This window comes from Triturus cristatus, chromosome 12, assembly GCF_964204655.1.
Source record: "Triturus cristatus chromosome 12, aTriCri1.1, whole genome shotgun sequence".
Taxonomy (NCBI): Eukaryota; Metazoa; Chordata; class Amphibia; order Caudata; family Salamandridae; genus Triturus; species Triturus cristatus.
Window position 1 is genome coordinate 761,457,691 of NC_140595.1, and position 26,254 is coordinate 761,483,944.

The 26,254-nt window shown below is 50.0% G+C and overlaps 1 protein-coding gene across 1 annotated transcript in view; it reads left to right on the top strand.

The window, feature by feature from the left end:
• The first annotated feature begins 16,273 nt into the window (after positions 1–16,273).
• The window catches only part of LOC146782743 (extracellular calcium-sensing receptor-like), a 70,227-nt gene continuing 60,246 nt past the window's right edge, over positions 16,274–26,254 (top strand). Inside the window, exons 1-2 of the mRNA XM_085639979.1 lie at positions 16,274–16,419; positions 21,047–21,388. Coding sequence (XP_085496105.1) covers positions 21,144–21,388 — 245 coding nt within the window. The 5' untranslated portion in view covers positions 16,274–16,419; positions 21,047–21,143. The remainder of the gene's footprint in view (positions 16,420–21,046; positions 21,389–26,254) is intronic.

A 26,254-nucleotide genomic window follows, 5' to 3' on the forward strand; every position in this document is an offset into this window, starting at 1 on the left:
CACAAACAACACGTCCACCTCCCTCTGGTGTGCCGCAGGATGAATGTTCACCATCCTCCCCTGCGCCCACAGAGAGGGGTGAGTCCTCAGACCCCACTGGCCCTGCAGCAGGTCCCCCCCTGCTAAGCGATGAAGGGGCCATCCTAAGAAGACCCTGGGAGTATCTGGAGGCAAAGCACCTGCCAAACGCCAGTCACGGAGCCAGCCCTGATGGCAACCCTCTTCACCACTGCATTGACCTTTTGGACTGTCCTTCTCCACACTGCCTTGTGAATGGCATATGTCTGTTGGACTGGGTCACCACATCAATGTGGTGACTACTTGATTAAATCATTTACCATAACTGTCAACTCACTGCTCCACCACCACCTCAATGGAAATGTACACCCCCCTCACATGTCACCATTGTAAATAAAAAATCCTTACACACATGTTGTCGTGTCTGCTCCGTCTTTCTAGCAGGATGTACAGTCTTCAACATGATTACAATGTACCAGGTTTATGGACTGTATGTAGGCAAGGAGAAGTTGAAGGCACCTAGGGAAACACAACAGAACAACATTCACTGGTCTGGGTGTGGCATCACAGACATCACACACCACCTACCATCAAGATAACCCAACATGCACATGTCACAATGGGCAACAAGTGTCAACATATACATCCTGTAGATGTTCCCAAATGACCTGTCCCTGAAACATTGCCACCACTGCTGAGTCTACAACTGGCTGCTGTTACAATTCTCACATACCCCTTCACGACAACAGCAATATCAGCAGACAATGGGTATGTTGTACATTGTCACCCACCTTCAAGTGAAGTAGCGGGTGATGAGCTGTACACGCAGGTCAACACCTTCCTCCTCTCCACTGTCCTCATCACTGGACACGGGTTGGTATGCAGGCGGGGTCTTGGGTCCTCATCATCATCCAGGAGCAGGGGAATCTCCATGCAAATGGCTAGGTTGTGGAGCATGCAGCATGCCACTACAATCTGACACACCTTCCTGGGTGAGTATGCCAGTGCACCTCCGGTCTTGTCCAGGCAGCGGAAACGTGACTTGAGCAGACCAAAAGTACGCTCCACCACACGACGTGTCCTCCCATGGGCCTCATTGTAGCGAACTTCAGCCGGGGTCCTGGGATTCCGCAGTGGGCTCAGCAACCAGGGACGGTTGGGTTATGCAGAATCACCTAGGTATGACAAACACAAATAGACATTGCAATATCGCTGAGGCAGAAGGCAGCAGGTCATACAGCCAACACGCCATACGACTAGGCATTCCGCAGGATGTAGGAGTCATGGGCTGAGCCTGGGAATTTGGCACACACGTGGGAGATGATCATATCTGCCAGGCACACCACTTGCACATTTATGGAGTGGTAACGATTCCTGTAAATGTGCTCACTTGCCTGTGGTGGCACAAGCTCGACATGGGTGCAATCAATGGCATCAACAACATTGGGGATGTGTTCAAGTGTATAGACGCCTCCCTTCACAGCTGGCAATTCAGCACCCCTGGGGAAATGGATATATCTGTCCTTATATATCATCATGGCGGACAAAACATCACGCAGCACCATGCTAAAGATCGGTTGTGACATCCCACCAGCGCTGGCCACTGTCTCTTGGAACGATCCAGTGGCAAATAAATGCAGGGCCGCCATCACCTTATAAGTTGTGGTGAAAGCTGTTGGATATGTCCGGCAGGGCTGCAGGTGGGGCTCCAACATATCACAAAGGGTTTTTAGGGTGGCTCTATCCAGACGGCAATTCCGGATGATCACCACATCCTTCATGTCCTCCAGCACTGTCAAGTGACAAATCAGATTTGGCCTCCTCCTAGTTGAGATGAAAGTGGACACATGTCAATGCAATACATCATGAGATGGGCACAGCATCTCACATTCTGGATGACACAACGACAACAATGACTGCCATCAAAATTGAGTTACAGACCAGCTTACATGTAGGGAAACCTTCAGCTACACAAAGGGCACACCTGTCAACTTACACAAAACAAGTACCTCAAACACCACCTTGGTCAATGTGAATGCACATAGGGATATGGCCACATTTCACATGGGCACGCCTGGGAGTATAACATCCAGCATATGTGTAACAAATCAACCCTAACGTCTCCTACCTAGCTGCTGTACCTGTCACACCTCATGCGTCATTTCAACCTGGCACACATCCACAACACAATGACCACAGTTGGTGCAGAAATGACAAATGTGTGCATGAGCAGACATAAGAGGCCATGCAAAAAAGATCATCATTCATTGAGATGAGCATTGCTGTGATTGTCATTGCACCTCAACACATTGACATGTGTACACATTGTAGAGTCCAGAACAACACTGTCCTGCCTACACATCCATCAAATTCATAAGTGACATGTGAGGGAGTACAGGCCAATCTGCAAAATCACATACACAAACATGGCATGTGTAGTCACCAGTGGAGTACATGGAACATTGGGATCATGTGCACAATGATGTACCATTGACCATGTGGGCACTGTGCACTGTTGATGCTTGCCAGATGGCCATTGCCATTGTATGACACCCATCTCGCGGTAGATACCGCCTGGCCCCAGCGGTGTGAAACTAACAACCCCCATTCACACAAGTGCGGTAGTAATAGGCAAGGAGACATGCACAAATGGCGGTGGGCATGCTCCGCCACCCAAATCACAGTAGCTAACGCCTGGCCCCAGCGGTGTGTCGCCAGCACCCCCTATTCACACAAGTGCGGTAGTGATAGGCATGGAGACAAATTTCAATTCTTATTTTCTATAGGAAAAACTTGAAGGATCTACACAAATAATCCCATACTGAATTCAAAATTGCTGTCCAGTGATAAAGTGCAAGTGCTCCTGTATAAACTGTGTTATGGATTGGTGTTTCCATGATTGGCCTATTTGATTTATGTTTCAGTCCCTAGTAAAGTGCACTGCGAGTGCCAGGGCCTATAAATCAAATGCTGTTGGTGGGCTGCAGCACTGGATTGTGCCACCCACGCAAACAGCCCATAAAGTGTAACTCTGGCCTGCCGTTGCAGAGCCTGTGCGCAGCCTGGGGCTGCCATGTCGACTTGGCAAGTGCACACACTTCCAAGTCCCTAAACCTTCCCTTTTCTACATGTTAGTCACCCCTGAGGTAGGCCCAAGGTACCCCCATGGGCAGGGTGCATTGTATGTGAAAGGTAGGACATGCCCTGGTGTGTGTTACATGTCCTGATAGTGAATTACAGCCTACTTCGTTGTTCACTATTGCAAGGCTACCTGTTCCCCATAGGCCAGAATGGGCAGTTTGATTATTACATCCTATGATCCTAACCCAGGGAACATGGTAGAAATTTGAGTTTAGTATGCCTGAACTCAGAATGATAAAATACATCTTTTAGTGAAGTTGGTTTTAACATTCTGTGTTTGAAAATACCACTTTTAGAAAGTAGGTATTTTCTTGTCTAACCATCCAAGCCGGCCTCTGCTAGGTTGTGTATTCCTTGTCTGGAGTTTGAGTGACAAGGGCTGGGGGATTCCAGGAGACAGGGTGAGTCAGCACAGGGCTGAATATCAAGCTCTACATGTAGATGGGTGGGAGGAGTTGCACCTGGGACCTGAATAGGGTTGTGCGTTCACTCCACAATGCTGGCTCCACCTCCTGTGGTGCGTCTGATGTTCCTGGCCTACACTGTGAAAGGAAAGAAGAGTCTTGTCAACAAAGTGCTCCAGGACTGACCAGAACTGGTTTGAACTAGGCAAAGGCCTCTCTGCCTTCAGAGAACAAAGAGAAATTGTGGATAAAAAGAGGGAAGCAATACCAAAGGGGATGATGGACGGAGCGTTTGAGCAAATCAAACACTCACCCCCAATCAACTGATCTGGGTTTAATCCATCATCATTCTTTAGCTCACTCCACCACCCCAGTTCAGACATGGCCATATGCAAATCAGTCTGACCCTGTACCTCATGGGAACAGTCCAGCCCGAACTGCCAAGTCATGTCTTCCCTGGACCGGAAACCAGCATCCTGGCACCGGTTTCGGGTTCATAACCCTCATCAGCCAGGCTATCTTGAATCCAGTGGCAAAGTGAGCAAGGGACCCACGTCTGGGCATACCCTGCCAACTTAGGGCAAACAAAGCGATACCAAAGGGGATGATGGACGGAGCGTTTGAGCAAATCAAACACTCACCCCAGTCAACTGATCTGGGTAAAAAGGGGGACCCAAACCCCAGAACTTTGGAACTCGCTGGAATCAAGGAACCTGCCAAGAAGAAGAGCTGGAAGAGCTGTCAGGAGGAGTACTGCCCCTTTGCTGGGGGAAAAACCTTTACAACGCAACTTTTACAACGCACTACCTTTACAACGCATTTTTTACAACGCATAATCCATTACAACGCATGACATTACAACGCATGACACTACAACGCATTTTTAAAAACTACCTTTACAACGCATTCCATTACAACGCATACTACCATTACAACGCATACCATTACAACGCATAATATTACACTACACTATCCAACACTTACCCTACTGTTGCACCCCCTGGAGTTAGAATAGTACTTTTTACCCCTATACTATCCAACACTTACCCTACTGTTGCACCCCCTGGAGTTAGAATAGTAATTTTTACCCCTATACTATCCAACACTTACCCTACTGTTGCACCCCCTGGAGTTAGAATAGTAATTTTTACCCCTATACTATCCAGCACTTACCCTACTGTTGCACCCCCTGGAGTTAGAATAGTAATTTTTACTCCTATACTATCCAACACCTACCCTACTGTTGCACCCCCTGGAGTTAGAATAGTAATTTTTACCCCTATACCATCCAACACTTACCCTACTGTTGCACCCCCTGGAGTTAGAATAGTAATTTTTACCCCTATACTATCCAACACTTACCCTAGTGTTGCACCCCCTGGAGTTAGAAAAGTAACTTTTACCCCTATACTATCTAATACTTACCTTAAATGCAATTTAATATTATGCGTTGTAATGGTATGCGTTGTAAAGGTAGTATGCGTTGTAATGGAAATGCGTTGTAAAGGTAGTTTTTAAAAATGCGTTGTAGTGTCATGCGTTGTAATGTCATGCGTTGTAATGGATTATGCGTTGTAAAAAATGCGTTGTAAGTGCATGCGTTGTAAAAGTGTGCCTTGTAACGACATACATCCCTTTGCTGTGTTGTTGCTTTGTTGGGTTGGCCTGCAGCTGCTGCTTCTGCCTTGGGCAGTGAAAGGACTGGACTGAACTTTCTCTACTTGTGCTGAGTATCTCCAAGGGCCTGAAACCGAGCTGGCCTCCTGTTAAGAAGTCTCAGGGTCTGCAAAGAATTCACCAACCTCTGGGTACCGCTCCTGGGACCGCTGTTTCAGTTGCCACAGAGAAGAGGGAACCGCGACCGACTCTGTCACCGACTCCTTGTGTCCCGAAGGCACCGCAGGCCTCACTGTCTCACCCTGCACCGCAAGCCTTGGTCTCACCGTCGCCGTCTGCACGATCATCACTGAGCCACTGCCTGCACCGCATCGAGAAGACACCGCAGTCCCCACCACCTCACTTCACTTCGCTGGCCTGGTCTCACTGACACGGTCGCCGCTGGCTCGACACCGTGACTGCCTCGTCACGCACAGCTGTCCAGCTCTGCCAGCGCCCATTCCCGCCAACCAGCACTGTCGCTTGCATCTCCACCTGCCAGTGCCGCATCGAGCACTGTCTCGCCCTGCACCGCAAGCCTTGGTTTCACCGGCGCCGTCTGCATGATCGTCACCGAGCCGCTGCCTCCACTGCATAGAGAGGACACCACGCCCTCCACCGCTTCCACTTTGCACCGTAACCGCGACGGACGCCACGACCGGCTCTGTCTCCTGCACCGCAACCTGCCAGCACCGCATCAAGCACCGTCTCGCCCTGCACCGCAAGCATTGGTCTCACCGACGCCGTCTGGACAATCGTCACTGAGCCGCCCCTCACACCGCATCGAGAGGACATCACGCCTTGCCCCGCTTCCACTTTGCATCGCAACCGTGACAGATGTCAAGACCGACTTGCACGCCTGTGTGAGCCACACGAAGAAAGGTACTGTTAACGAGTCTGTTCACGCTGTTGCTGGCCCGTACCGACGCGGTCAGCGGGAACGAGCTACCGACTTGCACGAACTGTGTTTTCACCGTATTTTTGCAATTTAAAGACATCTTAAGAAGAAACTATTTTTGAAGTACTGTATTGTGGATTCCTTATCGTATTTGGCCTTGCTATTTTTCTAAACTGGTGTGGTATCCTTTTGTAGTGCTTACATTGTATCACTGTTGGTTTTGTGCAAATGCTTTACACAATGCCTCTAAGAAAAGCCTGACTGCTCGTGCCAAGCTACCAAGGGGGTGAGCAGGGGTTATTTTAGGAGTGTAAATCCTTTATCCTGACTAGGAAGAAGGGTCCCTACTTGGAGAAAGGTGCAAGCCCTTGCCAACTAGAGACCCCACTTTTAACATTGGTTGTCATCGGTGAGGATAAAACTTGTGTTTGCACTTGACTTACAGTGATTGGTGTGCACTACTACCATATCGCAGACCATTACGTACCACATACAGGTTCTTTCTGTTTTTGGCCTATTTTTTATCTTGCCAGTTTGAACTTGCTACTTCAACGTGCCTCAATCAATTGCATCATCTATTGCATCAATGGAAATTGCCTTTGAGGAGGATCTATTGGAAGCCTACAATGTAAAGGAGTTAAAATCGATTTGCAAGAACCTGAAAGTCCAGGTCAGAGGCCTCAACAGGAAGGATGAGCTATAAAAGGCACTGAGGGCCTGGGTAGCTGCCGGACATGCCAGTGGGCAATCTGGTGTTCTCAGTGGAGAGGTGGAGGAGCCTGTTCCTAGGGTGGATGTGCTTTTGGGAGGGAGGAACCCTCCAGGCAAGGCAGCAGTAGCTTGTCTGCAGAGGAGCTGGAGGTCAGGTGGGAAGCCAGGAAGTTTGAGTTGAAGAACCTCAGAATAGAAAGTGAGAGAGAAGACAAGAGAATAGCCATGGAGGAAAGAAAGATGATACTAGATCATGAGAGAATGATCAAGGAGCAGGAGCTAAAGAGTAGAACCGGCTCAGATGGTGGCAGCAACCCTTCAGCACACACAGACAGGATTGTACACATCCCCAAGAACGTAGGTAAAGAGTACAAAAAGGGTGAGGACATACAAAGGTGGTTTCAAGGGTACGAGTCATCTATTCATATGAATGGGGTCCCTGAGAGGAACTGGGGGGCAGGGTTGTGGCCTCTCTTTCCAGAAGAATCTAGGGATACTCTGATAGCTTTGGGTAAGGGACAGGACCTCACCGATGCTGACATGAAAGACGCTCTCCTCACTAGGTATGGACTCACTTCTGAAAATTACAGGGATAAGTTTAGGTCCAGTAAAAATTCTGAGGCCAACACTTGGTTGGAATGTGTAGATATGTTCTGTAGGTCGCTGGATGGCTGGGTGAAGGGCAGTAATGTAACAAATTTTCAGGGGCTCTACAATTTGATTGCGTGGGAGCACTTGTCTAGTCTATGTTTTGCAGATCTGCGCCCGCACCTAGTTGATAGTAAGCTGACTGACCCCAGGAAGCTTGCTACGGAGGCGGACCGCTGAGTGAGTACCAGGGTCCACAAGAAAGCGTTTGGGGGAGACTCCGCCAAAGGTGGGCAGGGTCCCCAGCAGAAAAGTGGGGGGACAAGGGTAAAACACAGGGCTTCTATAAAGGGCCCCAAACTAGTACCCAGGGTAAAGGTTGCCATCCCCCAGGTGATAAGAAGAAAGGGGTCTCTATAGGAAAGCCTGTTGAGACCGGCCCCCACAAGTGTTTTACATGTGACCAGTTGGGTCATTTGAAGGGGGTCCCCAGGTGCCCAAAGGGGACACAGCCACCCACCGGTGGACAGTCCAAGGTGTTGGCTAGTGTAGTGCTTGGGGAGGAGGGGTGCCCACAGGAGGGTGGGGATCCCTCAGAAATGACCCTCATCTCAATAGGGGACAGTGAGATGGTTCCAGGAAACCAGGTGCCCCCTAACATAAAGAAATAAAGCACCTGGGTGACCATTAATGGGAAAAGGGTAGAGGCTCTCAGAGATACTGGAGCCAGTGTGACCTCAGTCCGGTGTCACCTGGTCTCTGAGAAGCAGGTAGTCCCAGGGGCATTCCAGCAAGTAGTTGCAGTAGACAACTCTGAGCGCCAGTGTATGGTGGCGCAGGTTCCCTTTGAATGGGGGGTCTCAGGTCCCTTGAGGGTGGTTGTGAGCCCTACCATGCCTGTATATTGTCTGCTAGGTAACGACCTGGAGCAGTCCTTATGGAAGGATGTTGAGCTCAGGTCTCACTTGGAGATGCTTGGGTTGCCAGAGTGGGGATGCGTGTCTACTCAGTCAATGGCAGCCAGAAAGGGTGATGAAGAGGACTTGGAGCCTGAAACAGTGGCCCAAGTCCCTGCTAAGAGAAAGGGCAGGGGGCGCAGGAAACCGGCCCCTGAAGTTCCCACGGACCGGGAGGAGGCGGACCTCGAGGGGGATGCCCCGGTGCCTACAGGGGAGCAGGTAGCCGAACTGGGGGACATCTCTGAGCTGACCCATTGGCAGCAAGAAGGGGGTCCCACCAAGGAGGAATTCTGCGGGGAGCAGAAGAAGTGCCCTACTCTGAAGGGTCTGTGGTGGCAGGCTGCAGACCAGGCAGCTGGTAATCATTCCGGGTCACATCTGATCTACTGGGAGAATGGTCTCCTATACATTGAGCCTAAGGTTGCTGAGCCTGGGTAAGCCCGTGTGCTGGTGGTACCCCAGCACTTCAGGACCTTCCTACTGGGTCTGGCTCATGACGTGCTTTTGGCAGGACATTTGGGACAGGACAAGACCTTTGACAGGCTTGTCACCCATTTCTTTCTTTTGGCCCCAAATGCGAAGGCAGTCAGATGCACACTGCAGGCCTTGCCAAACTTGTCAGGGAAGTGGTAAGAGTGGGAGGAAGGTCAAAGCTCCTCTCCAACCTTTTCCTGTTGTTGGAACACCCTTTGAAAGGGTAGGGATGGATTTTGTGGGGCCACGGGATCCCAAGACAGCCATGGGCAACAGGTACATCCTGGTCTTGGTGGACCATGCCACCCAGTACCCGGAGGCAATCCCTCTCAGGACAACGACGGCACCAGTGGTGGGCCGGGCGTTAATGGTGTTCTTTTCCCGTGTGGGCTTCCCCAGAGAGGTGGTTTCTGACAGGGGGACCAATTTCATATCCAAGTATATGACATCCCTGTGGAAGGAGTGTGGTGTAACCTACAAGTTCACCGCTCCTTACCACCCACAAGGAAACGGTCTGGTGGAGAGAGTGAGCCTCTCCCTGACCTCCTGTCTACCAAGGAGCATGATGGGTCAGTGGAAGGTGTGATCCTCTCCCCTACACTGACTCAAGAGCAGCAGGGGGAATGTCGCCACTTGTTGGGATAGTTCGCCCCACTGTTATCTCTGACTCCCGGTGTTACTCACTGGTGTACCCATGACGTGGACACTGGTGACAGCCCTCCTGTAAAGCACAAAATGTACGGGTTGACTGACCGGGTCAGGGCCAGCATCAAGGAGTAGGTCTCTAAGATGTTGGCGTTAGGGGTGATTGAGCCCTCCAACAGTCCTTGGGCCAGCCCAGTGGTCTTGGTCCCAAAGGCTGCTGCACCCGGTGCTACTCCAGAACTCCGGTTTTGTGTGGACTACCGTGGGCTCAATGCCGTCACCAGGACTGACGCGCACCCCATCCCCAGAGCTGAGGAGCTCATTGATCGGTTGGGAGCTGCCCGGTTCCTCAGCACATTTGATTACATGTCTGGGTACTGGCAGATTGCCTTAACCGATGGGGCCAAGGAGAGATCAGCATTCTCAACCCCAGAATGTCATTACCAGTTTCGGGTGATGCCCTTTGGGTTGAAGAATGCCCCTGCCACCTTTCAGAGGATGGTCAATCAGGTATTGGCTGGACTGGATAATTTCAGTGCCGCCTACCTGGATGACATTGCTGAGTTCAGTTCCAGCTGGGAAGAACATTTACAGCACCTTGAGAAAGTGTTGAGGGCTCTGCAAGGTGCAGGCCTCACGATCAAGGCCAGTAAGTGCCAGATCGGGCAGGGTTCTGTGGTGTACTTGGGGCACCAGGTAGGAAGCGGCCAGGTGGCACCCCTACAACCCAAGATTGACACCATTCTTGCTTGGGAGCCCCCCAAGACCCAGACAGAGGTGATGAGAGCCTTCTTAGGTCTCACCAGCTACTATATGAGATTTGTTAAGGTACTATGGCACCATTGTTGCCCCCTTAACAGAGCTGACTTCCAAGAAGCAGCCCAGGAAGGTGATCTGGACTGAGTCCTGCCAGAAAGCTTTTGATGCCCTGAAGGCAGCCATGTGCATGGCGCCTGTGCTCAAGGCACCTGACTTCTCCAAAGAATTTGTCGCGCAGACTGACGCTTCAGACCATGGTGTGGGAGCGGTGCTCTCACAACTGAACGAAGAGGTTCTGGATCAGCCTGTAGTCTTCCTTAGCAGGAGACTCCTCCCCAGGGAACGGAGGTGGAGAGCCATAGAAAGGGAAGCTTTTGCTGTGGTCTGAGCACTGAAGAAGCTGAGACCATACCTGTTTCTGTTCCGGGTTCAGTCAGACCACAGGCCCCTCAGATGGTTGATGCAGATGAAAGGTGAGAATCCAAAACTGCTGAGGTGGTCCATCTCCCTACAGGGAATGGACTTTATGGTGGAACACCGCCCTGGCACAGAACACGCCAACGCAGATGGTCTGTCCAGGTTCTTCCGCCTTAGTGAAGAGAACTCCCAGGAGGTTCGGTAGTTCTCCCTACTTTCAGCTGGAGGGGACATGTGTTAGACTTGGCATCTTTTAGCATGTTTCCCATGACTTTTTGCATTCTGACCTCCCGTTTTTGACTCAGGTTTTGCTGGTGTAATGATTCTGCGTACTTTCCTCACTGCTGTCCAGTGGTAAAGTGCAAGTGCTCCTGTATAAACTGTGTTATGGATTGGTGTTTCCATGATTGGCATATTTGATTTATGTGTCAGTCCCTAGTAAAGTGCACTGCGAGTGCCAGGGCCTATAAATGAAATGCTGTTGGTGGGCTGCAGCTCTTGATTGTGCCACCCACGCAAACAGCCCGTAAAGTGTAACTCTGGCCTGCCGTTGCAGAGCCTGTGCGCAGCCTGGGGCTGCCATGTCGACTTGGCAAGTGCACACACTTCCAAGTCCCTAAACCTTCCCTTTTCTACATGTTAGTCACCCCTAAGGTAGGCCCAAGGTACCCCCATGGGCAGGGTGCATTGTATGTGAAAGGTAGGACATGCCCTGGTGTGTGTGGCATGTCCTGATAGTGAATTACAGCCTACTTCGTTGTTCACTATTGCAAGGCTACCTGTTCCCCATAGGCCCGAATGGGCAGTTTGATTATTACATCCTATGATCCTAACCCAGGGAACATGGTAGAAATTCGAGTTTAGTAGGCCTTAACTCAGAATGATAAAATACATCTTTTAGTGAAGTTGCTTTTAACATTCTGTGTTTGAAAATACCACTTTTAGAAAGTAGGTATTTTCTTGTCTAACCATCCAAGCCTGCCTCTGCTAGGTTGTGTATTCCTTGTCTGGAGTTTGAGTGACAGGGGCTGGGGGATTCCAGGAGACAGGGTGAGTCAGCACAGGGCTGAATAGCAAGATCTACATGTAGATGGGTGGGAGGAGTTGTATCTGGGACCTGAATAGGACTGTGCCTTCCCTCCACAATGCTGGCTCCACCTCCTGTGGTGCGTCTTATGTCCCTGGCCTACACTGTGAAAGGTAAGAAGGAGTCTTGTCAACAAAGTGCTCCAGGACTTACCAGAACTGGTTTGGACTAGACACAGGCCTCTCTGCCTTCAGAAAACCAAGAGAAATCGAGGATAAAAAGGTGGACCCAAACCCCAAAACTATAGAACTCGCTGGAATCAAGGAACCTGCCAAGAAGAAGAGCTAGAAGAGCTGCCAGGAGGAGTACTGCCCCTTTGCTGTGTTGTTGCTTTGTTGGATGGGCCTGCAGCTGCTGTTTCTGCCTTGGGCAGTGGAAGGACTGGACTGAACTTTCTATACTTGTGCTGAGTATCTCCAAGGGCCTGAAACCGAGCTGGCCTCCTGTTAAGAAGTCTCAGGGACTGCAAAGACTTCACCATCCTCTGGGTACTGCTCTTGGGACCGCTGTTTCAGTTGCCACAGAGAAGAGGGAACCGCGACTGACGCTGTCACCGACTCCGTCGCTGGTCTTGTGTCCTGAAGACACCGCAGGATGCACCATCTTGCCCTGCACCGCAAGCCTTGGTCTCACCGACGCCGTCTGCATGATCGTCACCGAGCTGCTGCCTGCATCGCACTGAGAAGACACCGCAGCCCGCACCACCTCGCATCACTTCGCTGGCCTGGTCTCACGGACACGGTTGCCGCTGGCTCGACACCCGTGACTGCCTCGTCACGCACAGCTGTCTGGCTCTGCCAGCGCCCATTCCCGCCAACTGGCTCTGTCGCTTGCATCGCAACCTGCGAGCACCGCATCGAGCACCGTCTCGCCCTGCACCGCAAGCCCTGGTCTCACCGACGCTTCTGCACGACCGTCATCGAGCCGCTGCCTGCACCGCATCGAGAGAACACCGCGCCCTGACCGCTTCCACTTTGCACCGTATCCGCAAAGGATGCCAGGACCGGCTCTGTCACCTGCACCGCAATCTGCCAGCACCGCATCGAGCACTGTCTCACCCTGCACCGCAATCCTTGGTCTCACCGACGCCATCTGGACGATCGTCACTGAGCCGCTGCTCGCACCACATCGAGAGGACATCGCGCCTTGCACCGCTTCCACTTTGCATCGCAACTGAGACGGATGCCAAGACCGACTCGCACGCCCGTGTGAGCCGCACGAAGAAAGGTACTGTTAACGAGTCTGTTCACGCTGTTGCTGGCCTGTACCGACGCGGTCCGATGGTTCCGGATACCATTCAGTCGGACTCCCATTGACTTCAATGGGAGCCTGTGTTCCGACCGAATACACAGGCTCCCATTGAAGAACGGGGTGTGTGGGGAAAATCATGCACCCTGTGGCAGGCACCCTTTGGTGCATGGATCACTGTGCATAGTCTGAATGGGGAGTCCCTTGGGTACCCCAACCAGCCCCATTCAGAAGGCTCCGAGTAAAGGGGGCCCCACTGTTGACCTCCAAAGTCAGATTCTGACAACCGATATGTATCAGAATAACCGATTTGGAAAGGCTGTCCGAGTCCAACATCGTATTCGCTTGGTCGGAAACGCGATCTGTAGACCTGTACGAGTCGGCTCCGAACAACTTGGTTCCTCTGAATGTCATCCGGAATCGACTTGGAAAGTCTGTTTGCTTTCTGAACATCGCAATCGGTTGTTCAGACAGTTTTCCGAATCGATCGGAAAGATGGGATTCGAATTGGATTCGGCAGACCCGAATCTGATTCGGAGTCGATTCCGATGTCAACTAACGGATTGACATCGGAATCGACCCCTCAGTGTTTGCCTTCGCTTGGCAGGAGCTTTAAAATGGCTCCTGCCAAGCAAGAGCAAACATGCTATGTCCTGGGGGTGGGCACCCTGGGTCATAACTGGAGATATGGTCCTCAGGGCCTTTAGTGCCTCCAGGAGGAGGGGCCAAACGACCACCCTCACCCTGTGATTTTTACGGCTGGGCCTCGGGATGTGTTAACCTTGGGCCGAACGCTGCCCATGGAGGGGGGCCACGCAGCCCCCTATCTCCATTTTTTACTTAGACCGGTTCTGGAGGGTGGCGGTGCCCCAGGCCAAAATTAGCCCGGGCTGGAGGCCGCGTGTTACCTCCCAATATATTGAGAGACAGCCAGCCCCAAGAGAATGGCAGTCCGCGGGGCCGAAACCAGCCCAAGGAGAGGGACAGCGTGCATCATCCTCCCCCAGGTTTATGGAAAAAAGTTCCCCCGGGACCCGTGCTTGTGTTTTTTTTCATTTTTGATGGAGATTCGCAATCCTTCCCGAAATAGCTGCAAACATTTTTTTTTTTAAACATTATGTACCTCCGGTGGGATTGTTGTGGCCTAGTGGGTCACGGTATTCCTATCCTACCTATGAAGAAATTGTCAGTTTGCTTAAATTACCCGTGCTAAGTGTAGGACTGTCAAACAATATTGTGCTAGCCCCTTATTTGCACCGTTTCATTTTATGTTAGAATTTGGTTCATTGTGCAATTTTATTTGATTGGCTTTGCATAAGATGCTGAGGCTGTTTGTGCTGAACCCTCCTCGCTACCTCCCCTCAACTAGACTAGTATGTTACTGCACAATGTGAAGCACACAGGTCTATCCAGATAGAAAGAGGCTCTCTTTCCATCTGGATAGACCTGTGCGCTTCCATTTCGGAATAAGACACTTTTGGAAAACAAATGAGGAAGGACTCTCCCCTCTATATGGTTTTGCTGTCAGAAAATTGAAAGAAAATCTGCAACAGCAAGAAACGCACGTACCATGATAGAATAAGTATCGCATAAAAAGTATCGTGCGAGATCTATAACTTTTGAAGTGTCTTTTATGTGCAATAATTACTGTCCTGAAGATGGTCTGACGGATTGATGCTACCCAAGACCGAAACGTCGACTCCATCATCTGTTTTCACAATATCTGCTATATACAGTTGATTATTTTCTCAAGAATGAGATATATCTCTGTTTAAATGTATTGGAATAGATGTTTCTTTCATGAAATGTGGAAATGATTTGACCTTCTTTTCATGATCTATTGCTCAACCAATGGTTTTCCTGTACTCCTTTTAACTTGATTTATACATAAAAATATTTTGTGTTTATTTCACAAAAAAAGATTTCCCGTGTGTTTTGCTCTTTATATTTAATGATTGAATCAGTTGATTGATATCTTTGATTGGTGTTAACTTTGAAATACACTAGCCAATTAATTTCCTTTGAATTATACAACTAGATAGTTTTTTTGAAACAAAATCCCTTGTTGGCACTTTGACCTTTCCAATTTGTCTGCCCAAGCCCTCAAGGGTATATTGGGTCTTTCCCTTCATTTATATCCCCCTGGATTATGACATGGCCAGTCCAGGCGTTAGACTAGGGCGCGTGGCCCCGTCCAGGCTTTAGACTAGGGCGCGTGGCCCCGTCCAGGCTTTAGACTAGGGCGCGTGGCCCTGTCCAGGCTTTAGACTGGGGCGCATGGCCCTGTTCTGGCTTTAGACTAGGGCGCGTGGCCCCGTCCAGGCTTTAGACTGGGGCGCGTGGCCCTGTTCTGGCTTTAGACTAGGGCGCGTGGCCCCGTCCAGGCTTTAGACTAGGGCGCGTGGCCCTGTCCAGGCTTTAGACTAGGGCGCGTGGCCCTGTTCTGGCTTTAGACTAGGGCGCGTGGCCCTGTTCTGGCTTTAGACTAGGGCGCGTGGCCCCGTCCAGGCTTTAGACTAGGGCTCGTGGCCCCGGGGTTGGCCGTGTTCTGTTCTGTATCGAGTCACTGCATCTGTACTTTACATTTTAAGCTTCATTGAAGAACTAAGAGATGAGCTTCAGGAGGACTTGATGAACAAGTTGGGGAGATGTGTCGTTTACGAATTGTTTTAAATGGATATTTAAGTATCGACCTGTATAGCCTCCCCTTTTCTATTCCTTTTTTGGTTCTTATTTGTATATACACTTCTATCTTTATTGATGGTTTTATTGTGTTTAAGCTATCCGTGGTTACGATTCATGCTGAAAAGAATAAAATAAATAATGGTGAACAATTTTCATAGCATTGAAATGATACAGTCCACAACATGGCACCCGCCTTGGTCCATCCACCCTCAATAGATGTCTTCAGAACACGAAGCCCTCTTTTCAGAGTGAACCCCAATATTTCGAAGCTTCAGTTGGAGTACATGAACGTGTTACTGTTGTGGGATGAAGGGTGCACGTAAGAGCACTGTCAGTTCTGGTTTTGTTTTTTAAGATTCTTGCAAAACAAGAAGAAAAAATCTTGATAATGGGAAACGGGGCTTGCAAAGGTGGGCACGTGTTTGCTCCGTACGTAAGTGGAGAAGTCCCTCGATTGTTCATTAACCCGTTTGGTGTTTTCCGGAGTCGTAATTACTCTGCCCTTCTGCTCACTCTGACTCCGGCCCCCGGGGGACTCGGGAGAGTACATTAGGGCCCGGCCCGCTGGATAGGAGCTCTTCACCGGGAGGGCGTGGGGCGTGACAAGGATCCGGCGGTAGAGGCCCAGGACCCGCTCAGATATCCAGAGGGGCTGAAAACACACCTTCCCGAGTCCAGAAGGACACGGAGGAAGAGTCGGGGGGGCTCAGCATGTGCAGATCTTAGAAGGTAAGTAAGGTGGCTGTGCCTGCTCCTGCAAGGGGCCCATGAAGACCCTCAAACTGAGAGTTCAGAGTCCATGAGCCTGCTATGGGGTGATATCCTAGAGCGTTAGAGCCGCAGAGGCAGGTGGACACTGCAGGCGGTAGAGGGGCCACTCTCCAGAGAGATGCCCTCAGGGGTGGGAGGTAGAGGGTCCGGCTCAGAGGAGGCACAGAGACCGAGGCCTGAGAGGTTCGGCGAGCACGGGGCGCTCAGAGGAGACACTGAAGCCTCCTCTACGCAAGCAGGTAGAGCCTTCCGGGCCACAGAGGAGGCGGGGCAATACTGCCCCGTTCGAGGTGAGTGGGAGAGTCTGGGCTGCAAGGGGCACTCACAAGAGGCAACCATTAAGGCCTGCTCAGTCCAGCTAGGGGGATGGGCACTGCACGCCCCTTACACCCTCATTACTGCATCTCACTGCACAATTCCCAGAAAACAGATCCAGGCCACCCTGGGAGGAAGACAGGTGCTCTGCAGAGTGGACACCGGGGAGGAAGCTGTCCACCTCTGACCTGTGGGACTCAGTCAGGGGTTTCTGTCCCACTGATGTCCTCTGATCATCTCTAGTTTGAATGTATCTTGGAATCCTGTAGTGGTCCTGATGCATTAGTGTAGCAAGGATGCTGTGAATGCCACCAGGGGCCCTGGTGCAAGCAGAGAAAACAGCTTGGCTGACAGCTGTTGGGGTAGTACAGAGGCGCAACTAGAGCCAAATTTCGGGGGGCTAAGAAAACATTTCGGGGGGCTGAATCTTTTAAGCCATAGGCAGAGTGGAGCTGCAGGGGCTCTTAGAGGGGGTGAAACAACAGCGAGGCCTCATTAACATGCAAATGGTCTTTTAAAGACCTTTGAAGTACTCGGGCGCGGCTGTGTGTGCGCCGGGAAGCTGTCTCATCCCGGGCTGCCACACACGACGGGGGGGCTGCAGCCCTGTGAGTCCAATGGGTGTTGCGCGCCTGGGGTAGTAAAATGCAACAATGATCAAGGTTGAATGCTCTCCTTCGGCCTCTGGGCTCCGGTGGCACTGCAGCAGTGGTTTAGATCTCAGCACAGCTGGACACGAGCAATCCCTGTAAATGTGCTGCTAGTTTATCAGCAGCCCTGAGCCGCTGAAACAAGCTGCAGAACACCCTCTGCGTCAGTGACTCCCACTTCTTTTACGCACCCCCGTTTATGGTTTAGGGGCACATTACGTGGGGGTGTCCATATCAGTACTGACTGCAGCTCGAGCCCGCGGTGCTTATGCATTAAATGCAGTGCTTGAAATGGAACAATAGCAGTGGAGGCGCTCTGGAGCAGAGTACCTGTTTGTTTCTGAGAAGGGCCAGTACTCTCCAATTAAAAGTATTACGTCGCCCTTGAGAAGTGTCGGTCCTCTCCCTCTCAAAATAAAAAGTGCCGGTACTCCGTATCGGACAGTACCGGCCCATTGAAAGCACTGAAAATGTAAGCCGCGGGCACTCTGCCAAGTATAGAGAATATAGGGGGCTTTGCGGAAATCATCTACATGTATTGTCACAGGTCATTGTATATGCTAATACACCCCATTATTCCCACACCTCACGTGTTGTTATGTTTACAGCATTACTGGATGTAGACACTGCTCGATTCAAAGTCTGAAGTGTTCTGCCAGGCACTGTTACTGATAGTCGGAGGAAGGCCTCGAGGCACTGATTTGCCCAGGGTCACAGTATCTTGAGCCGACGCCAAGACTGGACCCTCGTTTCCCAGCTCCAAAGAGAACATCTCTTCCCCTTCAATTAATTGCCTCTTTCTTTTGCTTCGTTAACTTCCCTAGGCAGGAGCAACTAGGTGGTAGGGAAGTGAGGGCGCAGGGGCACTGGGGGGGGGGGGGGGGCACCGTGTCCATTCGGGTGGAGAACAGGTTAGAGTGGATGGGTGGTGGATGGGTGGTGGAGGGTTTTGCGTGGTGCAGATGCTACGGGTAAGATGTTAGCTCCTTCCTAAAGGTGAGGGGGTCAGAGACAATTCGCAGGGGGGGGAGGGGGGTGGGGGGGGGGGGGGGGTTCGGGTCAGAGACGATGCGTGGAGTAACTGGATGGGGGTTACCTTGAGGGGCTTCTGGGCCCGCTGAGCAAGGAATGTGTGTTACTAAAGTAGTCACATTTTTCCGAAGGCAAATCTAGCTTTCTACAAATAATCATTTCTGATGCACATCCATTAGTCAACCAGATTCCTTTATTTTTTTAAATCATTTTTTATTATTGACGCACAGGGAGATCATCATGGTATATGCAGATAAAAGGAAAAGACTCCAAACAAAACAGGGTGTCAATCGAATCGCATATTATTCATTAGTCAAAATGAATACATCAAAAACATATAAAACTGGAAAAATCATATTTAGATTATCAATTCTTAAATACCTTATGCCAAATAGTTTGGAATTTCCGGATAGCACGTGTACCTCTGGTTTTTGCCACAGCTAGTTCCCTTACATAAATGTCAACCAACATGGACCACCATGCTACTGAGCTACTAAGTTTAGGGGAGATCCGAGCCCTGGCAATGGTGAGCCTTGCAGTAACTAATAAGATGTCGAAAAATGCCCGACGTGCAGCGCTAGGGTCAATCCTAAAACCCATCATTATCGCCTGTGTGGCTAGTCGTAATTCTAGACCCACTCTGTCTCTACAGACAGATTCCAGGACAACGCCATAGTTCTTATTTTATAGTCGGCCACGTGCCGTTTTGAAACTGCAGATAACTAATTCGATGAAACGTATTACAATAGAATAAGGTTTAGTAGTTAGTGGTCTCTGCCCCAAGAAATGCAGTTGTCTCCTTACAGTTACGCACAGCATTTTTTATTCAGCCAGGTTTCAATAACGCACCCTAAATATGTTAAATATGGGCAAAGGTCTGACTATCCATGTTACCAAACAAGCGCCTGGATACCCTCTTGGGTGATTAATGCGCTATATATCAATATATCACAGCATAACACCACCCCCAGATCGCTAACTGAAGTTGCTGTGTTCCAGGAAGGAGTCACTGATGTTTTTGGTCCTTTATAGCTTTATATTTACGATATAAATAAGGGTAAGTCAGTATCTTACCATACACCAGCCAATTCTTGTTCACCAACCAGGGTTTATCAACTCCTAAATAAAATGAAAGGCCACCAGGATTATGAAATGCTCATTTATTTGTCTCTATCCATTTAATAAAGCGCGACGCTAAGAAAAACTGCTTTAATGACACTGAGAAACCGAAGAATAAACAAAGGAAATAGAAAATAACACCCATCTCAGAAAGGAGAGTGTGAGAAAATAATACAAGTCTGAGAGCCTTTCGAAAAATATCTGCTAATCTCCAAGAAGCATTTATTTCACAAGTCTCCCCCCAGGTGATGCAATCTAGAACCGGAGGGTAAATCTGGTGGGTGTGCAAATAAAAGGCGGCTGCGCAGAGGAATGTAGGCGTGAACACAGAGCATGACAGACAAAAAGTGGCGCTGCAGGTATGTTTTAAATGGGTAAAATGAAGAAAGTAATGTCAATAACATAAACATTCACAAACACGAGACAACTGGAAATTGAAAGGGCGACTTATTTTTTCAGCCTTTTTTTCTCTCTATTTCCAGTTAAAGATATCGATCTTACAGTCTGTCTTCAGCCAATGCTAACACACCCTGACATCCAATATCTGCGGGGTTAGCCCGTGTGCAGAAGACAGTGGACGCTTGTCATTGGTCAGCCAAACATACTTACATGAGAGATTTCCTCACATGGCTGCTGAAGCCATAAAAACGTCAAAATAAAATGTATTTTTTTTATTCCAGTAAAGGAAGAAAACAGTTACATTAGCGGATTGAGAGGGTGATTAAAAGCACCCAAATTCTATGTTTTCGTTAGAATATTGTAAATTGTCCTTGTCATTTTCCAGTGGCGCATACACATTTTTACAATCAGTTTTGAGTAAAAATGGAGGTGAACGCCCAAAAGCGCCGTGTTGATGACAAAAGCGTCTAATACTGAAGCAGGGGATGTCGATTTTAGTTTGGGTAGGTAGGTGCAGTCGGGATCTGCATTTGTATAGATTGTAATATTACATCATATTAACAAGTATTTTTGTAATGAAACCGTATGATGTATTGGTTCAGTAATTCCTAAATGTATGCGTTTCGTGGATATTAATATATAAGTGACATTCAATTTGATTTTTATTGTGAAATACTTACGGGCTTTTTATTTAATGTTTTGCTATGGTAGACTGTCTAGAAAGCAAGAAAACCCTAACAATTGGATATAGCGTTTCACGCTGCCTGTTTCAAGATTCTCTATTTTGGCAGATAAGGGATATGAAAAATGGGTGTAGTAAGTGATATGTCCAAGAACACCCATTTATGTCAAGTGTGGGACCTAGGTTTAGAAAAACGGGTATATTCATGGACATGCCCAAGATCACACATGTGGTCAAATGGGGAAGCTAGTGTTAGAACCCGAGTTGCAGGTTTCTTCAAGTCACAATGCATATGTTGAACTAAATGACTACTTACAGATTTGTGTAACTTACATGCCCTCACAAACTCAAGACATTTTTGTTTTTTACGTTATTTAATCATGGGCAGAAAACTCGGGATTCGAAACCAAGGACAAGAAAGAGCGGAGACCGCAGTGGACGATGGGGCGGTGAAACGACGGTCCGTTTTCCAGGCCGCAGAAAAGATGGCCGCCACGAGGGTCAACAAACCTCTCATCTGCCGCAGAGTTGTCTTGTACCTGGTGGTCAGCCTGGCACCCTGGTCTGCCTTCCTGAGCCCAATGCCCAAATGCCAGCTACAGACAGCGGAAGTGAGTGGGTTCTCAAGGAACGGGGATATCCTGATTGGTGGAATCTTCCCCATCCATGACCCCAGCATCTATCCCGACAACACTTTCGAGGAGAAGCCTGCCCCGCCCACGTGTCAGACGTAAGCAGACCCGTCTTCTGTACTGTTCTGCATTTTGTGCTCTTATTTATTTCCAATTATTAGACCAAAGGGAAACATTTACTAAATATTCACGCAAAGCGGGGCAGCAAGTTGCTGCATTGTGTGAAAGGGAGAGAGCAGAAATGCTCCATATTTACAAAGATATGCAGCGTTCCTCCTTGCGCTGGCGCACTGTGTGCAGCCTAGCGCCAACCCAGGTATCCGTGCACCAGAGTGCAAGGGTGACTGTGCAACAGGCAGGATTTTTTTGTGCAGGAATAGACACCTTTCTGTACAAAAACAAGCCTTAGCAGCATTTTTCTCTTTCTATGTGTGCTTTAGAATGCAGCACACACGATACATTTCACCTGGTTACGCCTCACTTGGGAACCGTGGCATAATGATGCATTCCTAGGTTTATAAATAAATCTGGGAGTTTGCCTTAATCCATCGTCCAATGCATTGGAACGCTCATGCTGCACCCATGGAACCAGGGCCGGACTGGGAACCAAAACCGGCCCTGGCAAAGTCCTCGGCCGGCCCCCCTGGGGCTCGGGGGTGCCACCGAGCTCTTTGCCAGGGCCAGTTTTCGGCCGGTTTTGTTACAGGGCCGATTTTGCACCTATGCTGCAAAAACGGCCCTGCAACAAAAACGGCCCCCAGGGGCCCCAAACCGCCCCCCACCCATGCGGCGCACCGGGGGATTGCCCGATGCCCGCTACGGCCAGTCCGGCCCTGGATGGAACGGAACGCTAGTTGAAATGTGACCTAACGCAGCGCAGGCAGCTGCCTTGCGTTACATCTCTTTGCAAAGCCATGCAAGCCCACGCAAATCAAGTCTCTTGTGGCTTTATTAATATTACTGTCCAAGCGTCCCCTTGAGCGATGCAGGCCAACCCAAAGGCTTCATAAATGTTGGCCCTAGTGTCCACCTAGTGTTCACAGGAGTGTCCTGGCCACAACCCCACTTCTGCCTTCTCCCCAAGAATATTCCCATTTCCTCACCTTACACACATGTTTTTTTATTGAGATTAATGATCTCTAGACCAAGGCTGGTATTTGCCTATTTTTCCATCTCTAAACAAGGGGCGCCGGCATGACAGAAGTGGGGTTCATTAAATGGGATGTGTGTAGGTCTCAGTAATGGAGACACAGAAAGTGTCAGAGGTCAGGGTTGGGGGACTGGTTGGGTTGTGTGCTTCTAAGCACTGGAAACACAGAATCTGCCACAAAGGGTTCTGTAAAGGTCTCAGTACTGGCATGGGAGCTGTTGCCACAGGTCAGTAATGAGAATTAATGAGAGGGTCTTGTGTCAATCATAATATAGGAATCACAGAGGGGGCTACAGGTCAGGACTGAGGTAGATTGAAAGGGCATTGCGGATCTGAGCACAGAAATCACAGAGGGGGCCCCCGGTACACTGTAGGGGCTGTGTGTGGGCCCCAGTACTGGAACCACAGAGATTGCTGCAGGCCATAGAAAGGTCCTCGTGTTTATTTCAGGGACTGAGTTTCTGAGGGTGCTACAAGCAGTGCTTAATATGAGCTTCTGGGGGCCTGTGGGGCGCACTAGCTGATTTTTGGGAACCAGGGCTTACTTTTATTTTTTACAGTAAGCTGTTGGGGTGCCCCAGAAGGGGGACATGAATATTCAATGCAGGCTGGTGTAAAGGCATGTTCATGGAGCTGGGACGACTGCAGCGTGGGAGGAGAGGCTTAAAATCGCACACCCAGGACGCAACTTGAGGTTATATCCAGTGGTAAGTGCATGAAGTGACAAGAGGAAAGTTGGGGTACACAGGGAAGCGTATTATTTCCAGAAAAGGAAACAGCCTTGGCACTGCACACGGCTCGTGTGAGGCCTTAGGTGAAGCTTTGTGCCACATCTGAGTTTTTGTACCAATTTTTGGGAGCCACAGCTGACATGTTGAGGCCTCTTCTGGAGTGTTAGTTCCTGGAGGGCACAGCTGATGGTTGTGCTCAGTTCAAAAAGCTCATCTGGAACAGTGTTCCGAATCTGGAGTCCTTCCTTCAACCACTCCTCCTCACACCTCCCGTCTCCTCTCTCTTTAAACTCTCCCACATCACCTTGCACGACCCCCCTCTCATTGCTCCTCGGCCCTCTCTCCTACCCTCTTCGTCGTCTCTCACTAAAACGTGTCAGCTTAATTATTGGCAATCTTGTAAGCGTAATGCTAGCTCTCGCCTGCAGCAGCCTCCTCGACCCCCTCCTGCCCGTTTCATTCCTTCTCTGTCCTCTCTTTCCAGCCCTCTTTGTCCTCTCTTCCTTTCCCCTACCTCACTTCCTCTCCTGCTGTCAATCCCACCTGAACCACCTCCCTTTCGCTCCCTCTCTCTTCACCCTTTCTCCCTCTATTCCAGCGCCGACCTCCCTGCACCTCTTGATCACTCCTGCTCTGTTCTCTATCCTCCATCCTTTGTTCTTTCCCTTCTCTCCCTCTTCTCCTCACCCTCACGCTACCTTCTTTAATCTTTGTCCTCTTCCTCGACCTGGTTTCCCCCTTTACCTGTTCACTCTTCTTCTGTCCTCTCTCCTACTCACTCCATCCTCTCTTTCCTTCCTCTTCCTCACTCCCCTATTCTCCACTCCCTCCTCAGCAGGTCTCCCCTCACCCCCTCTACCTCCATTCCGACTTTGTCCTTCTTCCTCCACCTCTTGATCACCGTGGCTCTCTCCTCTTTGCTGCGCTTCCTGTTTTCCTCTTGCCCCTCTTCTCTTCCTCCCCTGCTCTCCTGTTTTCCTCTTGCCCCTCTTCTCTTCCTCCCCTGCTCTCCTGTTCTCCTCTTGCCCCTCTTCTCTTCCTCCCCTGCTCTCCTGTTCTCCTCTTGCCCCTCTTCTCTTCCTCCCCTGCTCTCCTGTTTTCCTCCTTCCCCTCTTCTCTTCCTCCCCTGCTCTCCTGTTCTCCTCCTTCCCCTCTTCTCTTCCTCCCCTGCTCTCCTGTTCTCCTCCTTCCCCTCTTCTCTTCCTCCCCTGCTCTCCTGTTCTCCTCCTTCCCCTCTTCTCTTCCTCCCCTGCTCTCCTGTTCTCCTCCTTCCCCTCTTCTCTTCCTCCCCTGCTCTCCTGTTCTCCTCCTTCCCCTCTTCTCTTCCTCCCCTGCTCTCCTGTTCTCCTCCTTCCCCTCTTCTCTTCCTCCCCTGCTCTCCTGTTCTCCTCCTTCCCCTCTTCTCTTCCTCCCCTGCTCTCCTGTTCTCCTCCTTCCCCTCTTCTCTTCCTCCCCTGCTCTCCTGTTCTCCTCTTTCCCCTCTTCTCTTCCTCCCCTGCTCTCCTGTTCTCCTCCTTCCCCTCTTCTCTTCCTCCCCTGCTCTCCTGTTCTCCTCCTTCCCCTCTTCTCTTCCTCCCCTGCTCTCCTGTTCTCCTCTTTCCCCTCTTCTCTTCCTCCCCTGCTCTCCTGTTCTCCTCCTTCCCCTCTTCTCTTCCTCCCCTGCTCTCCTGTTCTCCCCTTTCCCCTCTTCTCTTCCTCCCCTGCTCTCCTGTTCTCCTCTTTCCCCTCTTCTCTTCCTCCCTTGCTCTCCTGTTTTCCTCTTGCCCCTCTTCTCTTCCTCCCCTGCTCTCCTGTTCTCCTCCTTCCCCTCTTCTCTTCCTCCCCTGCTCTCCTGTTCTCCTCCTTCCCCTCTTCTCTTCCTCCCCTGCTCTCCTGTTCTCCTCCTTCCCCTCTTCTCTTCCTCCCCTGCTCTCCTGTTCTCCTCCTTCCCCTCTTCTCTTCCTCCCCTGCTCTCCTGTTCTCCTCCTTCCCCTCTTCTCTTCCTCCCCTGCTCTCCCTGTTCTCCTCCTTCCCCTCTTCTCTTCCTCCCCTGCTCTCCTGTTCTCCTCCTTCCCCTCTTCTCTTCCTCCCCTGCTCTCCTGTTCTCCTCCTTCCCCTCTTCTCTTCCTCCCCTGCTCTCCTGTTCTCCTCCTTCCCCTCTTCTCTTCCTCCCCTGCTCTCCTGTTTTCCTCTTGCCCCTCTTCTCTTCCTCCCCTGCTCTCCTGTTCTCCTCCTTCCCCTCTTCTCTTCCTCCCCTGCTCTCCTGTTCTCCTCTTTCCCCTCTTCTCTTCCTCCCCTGCTCTCCTGTTCTCCTCCTTCACCCATCACTCGAGTTGTTGTAACCACTTCCTACTCTAAGATCGACACATGCTTCCACTGTCATGGTATCCGCTTGACTCGCATCTGTGAGACTGCTGAGTCATTCCTGTTCTTTGTAAAGTGCTCTCAGACCCCCCTGTGCTGGCCCTATGCGAAACCGATAAATACATTAATTAACACAATGATGGAGGACCCTCCTGTGGGGCTGCCCCCCTTTATGGTGACTACATCGAAGATCTCATCTTGAGTATTGTGCCCAGTTCTGGAGGCCACATTTAGAATATTGTGCCAGTTAGCAACAGTGTTGCTGAACAATTTTCAGACAGGGGGCGCTGCCGTCAATGTTGCATCACTGAAGTCACAGGGATTGTGAAAAGTGCAAGCGTCTCACCAACAAGTATAGCAAATGAGCCACGCCAATCTAGCAGACGAGGGGTGAGGATGCGGCATGTAGATGGGGGTGCATTTTGAAGCACAAATATTACCAAAGCATGTTTGGGCAGCGCACTGTTATTTACAGGCTGCACATTTTCCTTTCAAAAGGCATCAAAATTCGAACTTGCACGCAGTTTTCCTGATAAAATTGTATAGTGTGCAAAGGATAATATGTGGAAATCAGCTTTCAGTAAATATTTCTAATTTGCACATTACCAATGAATGTTTCTTCATTTGTTTTAGTCCTGTTAAAATCTAGATTTATATCACAGTTCAGAATTACAAAAAAATGAGCTTCATATTTTTAAAAAAGCAGTAATTTGTCGGTAGACATACCCTGACATTAGACC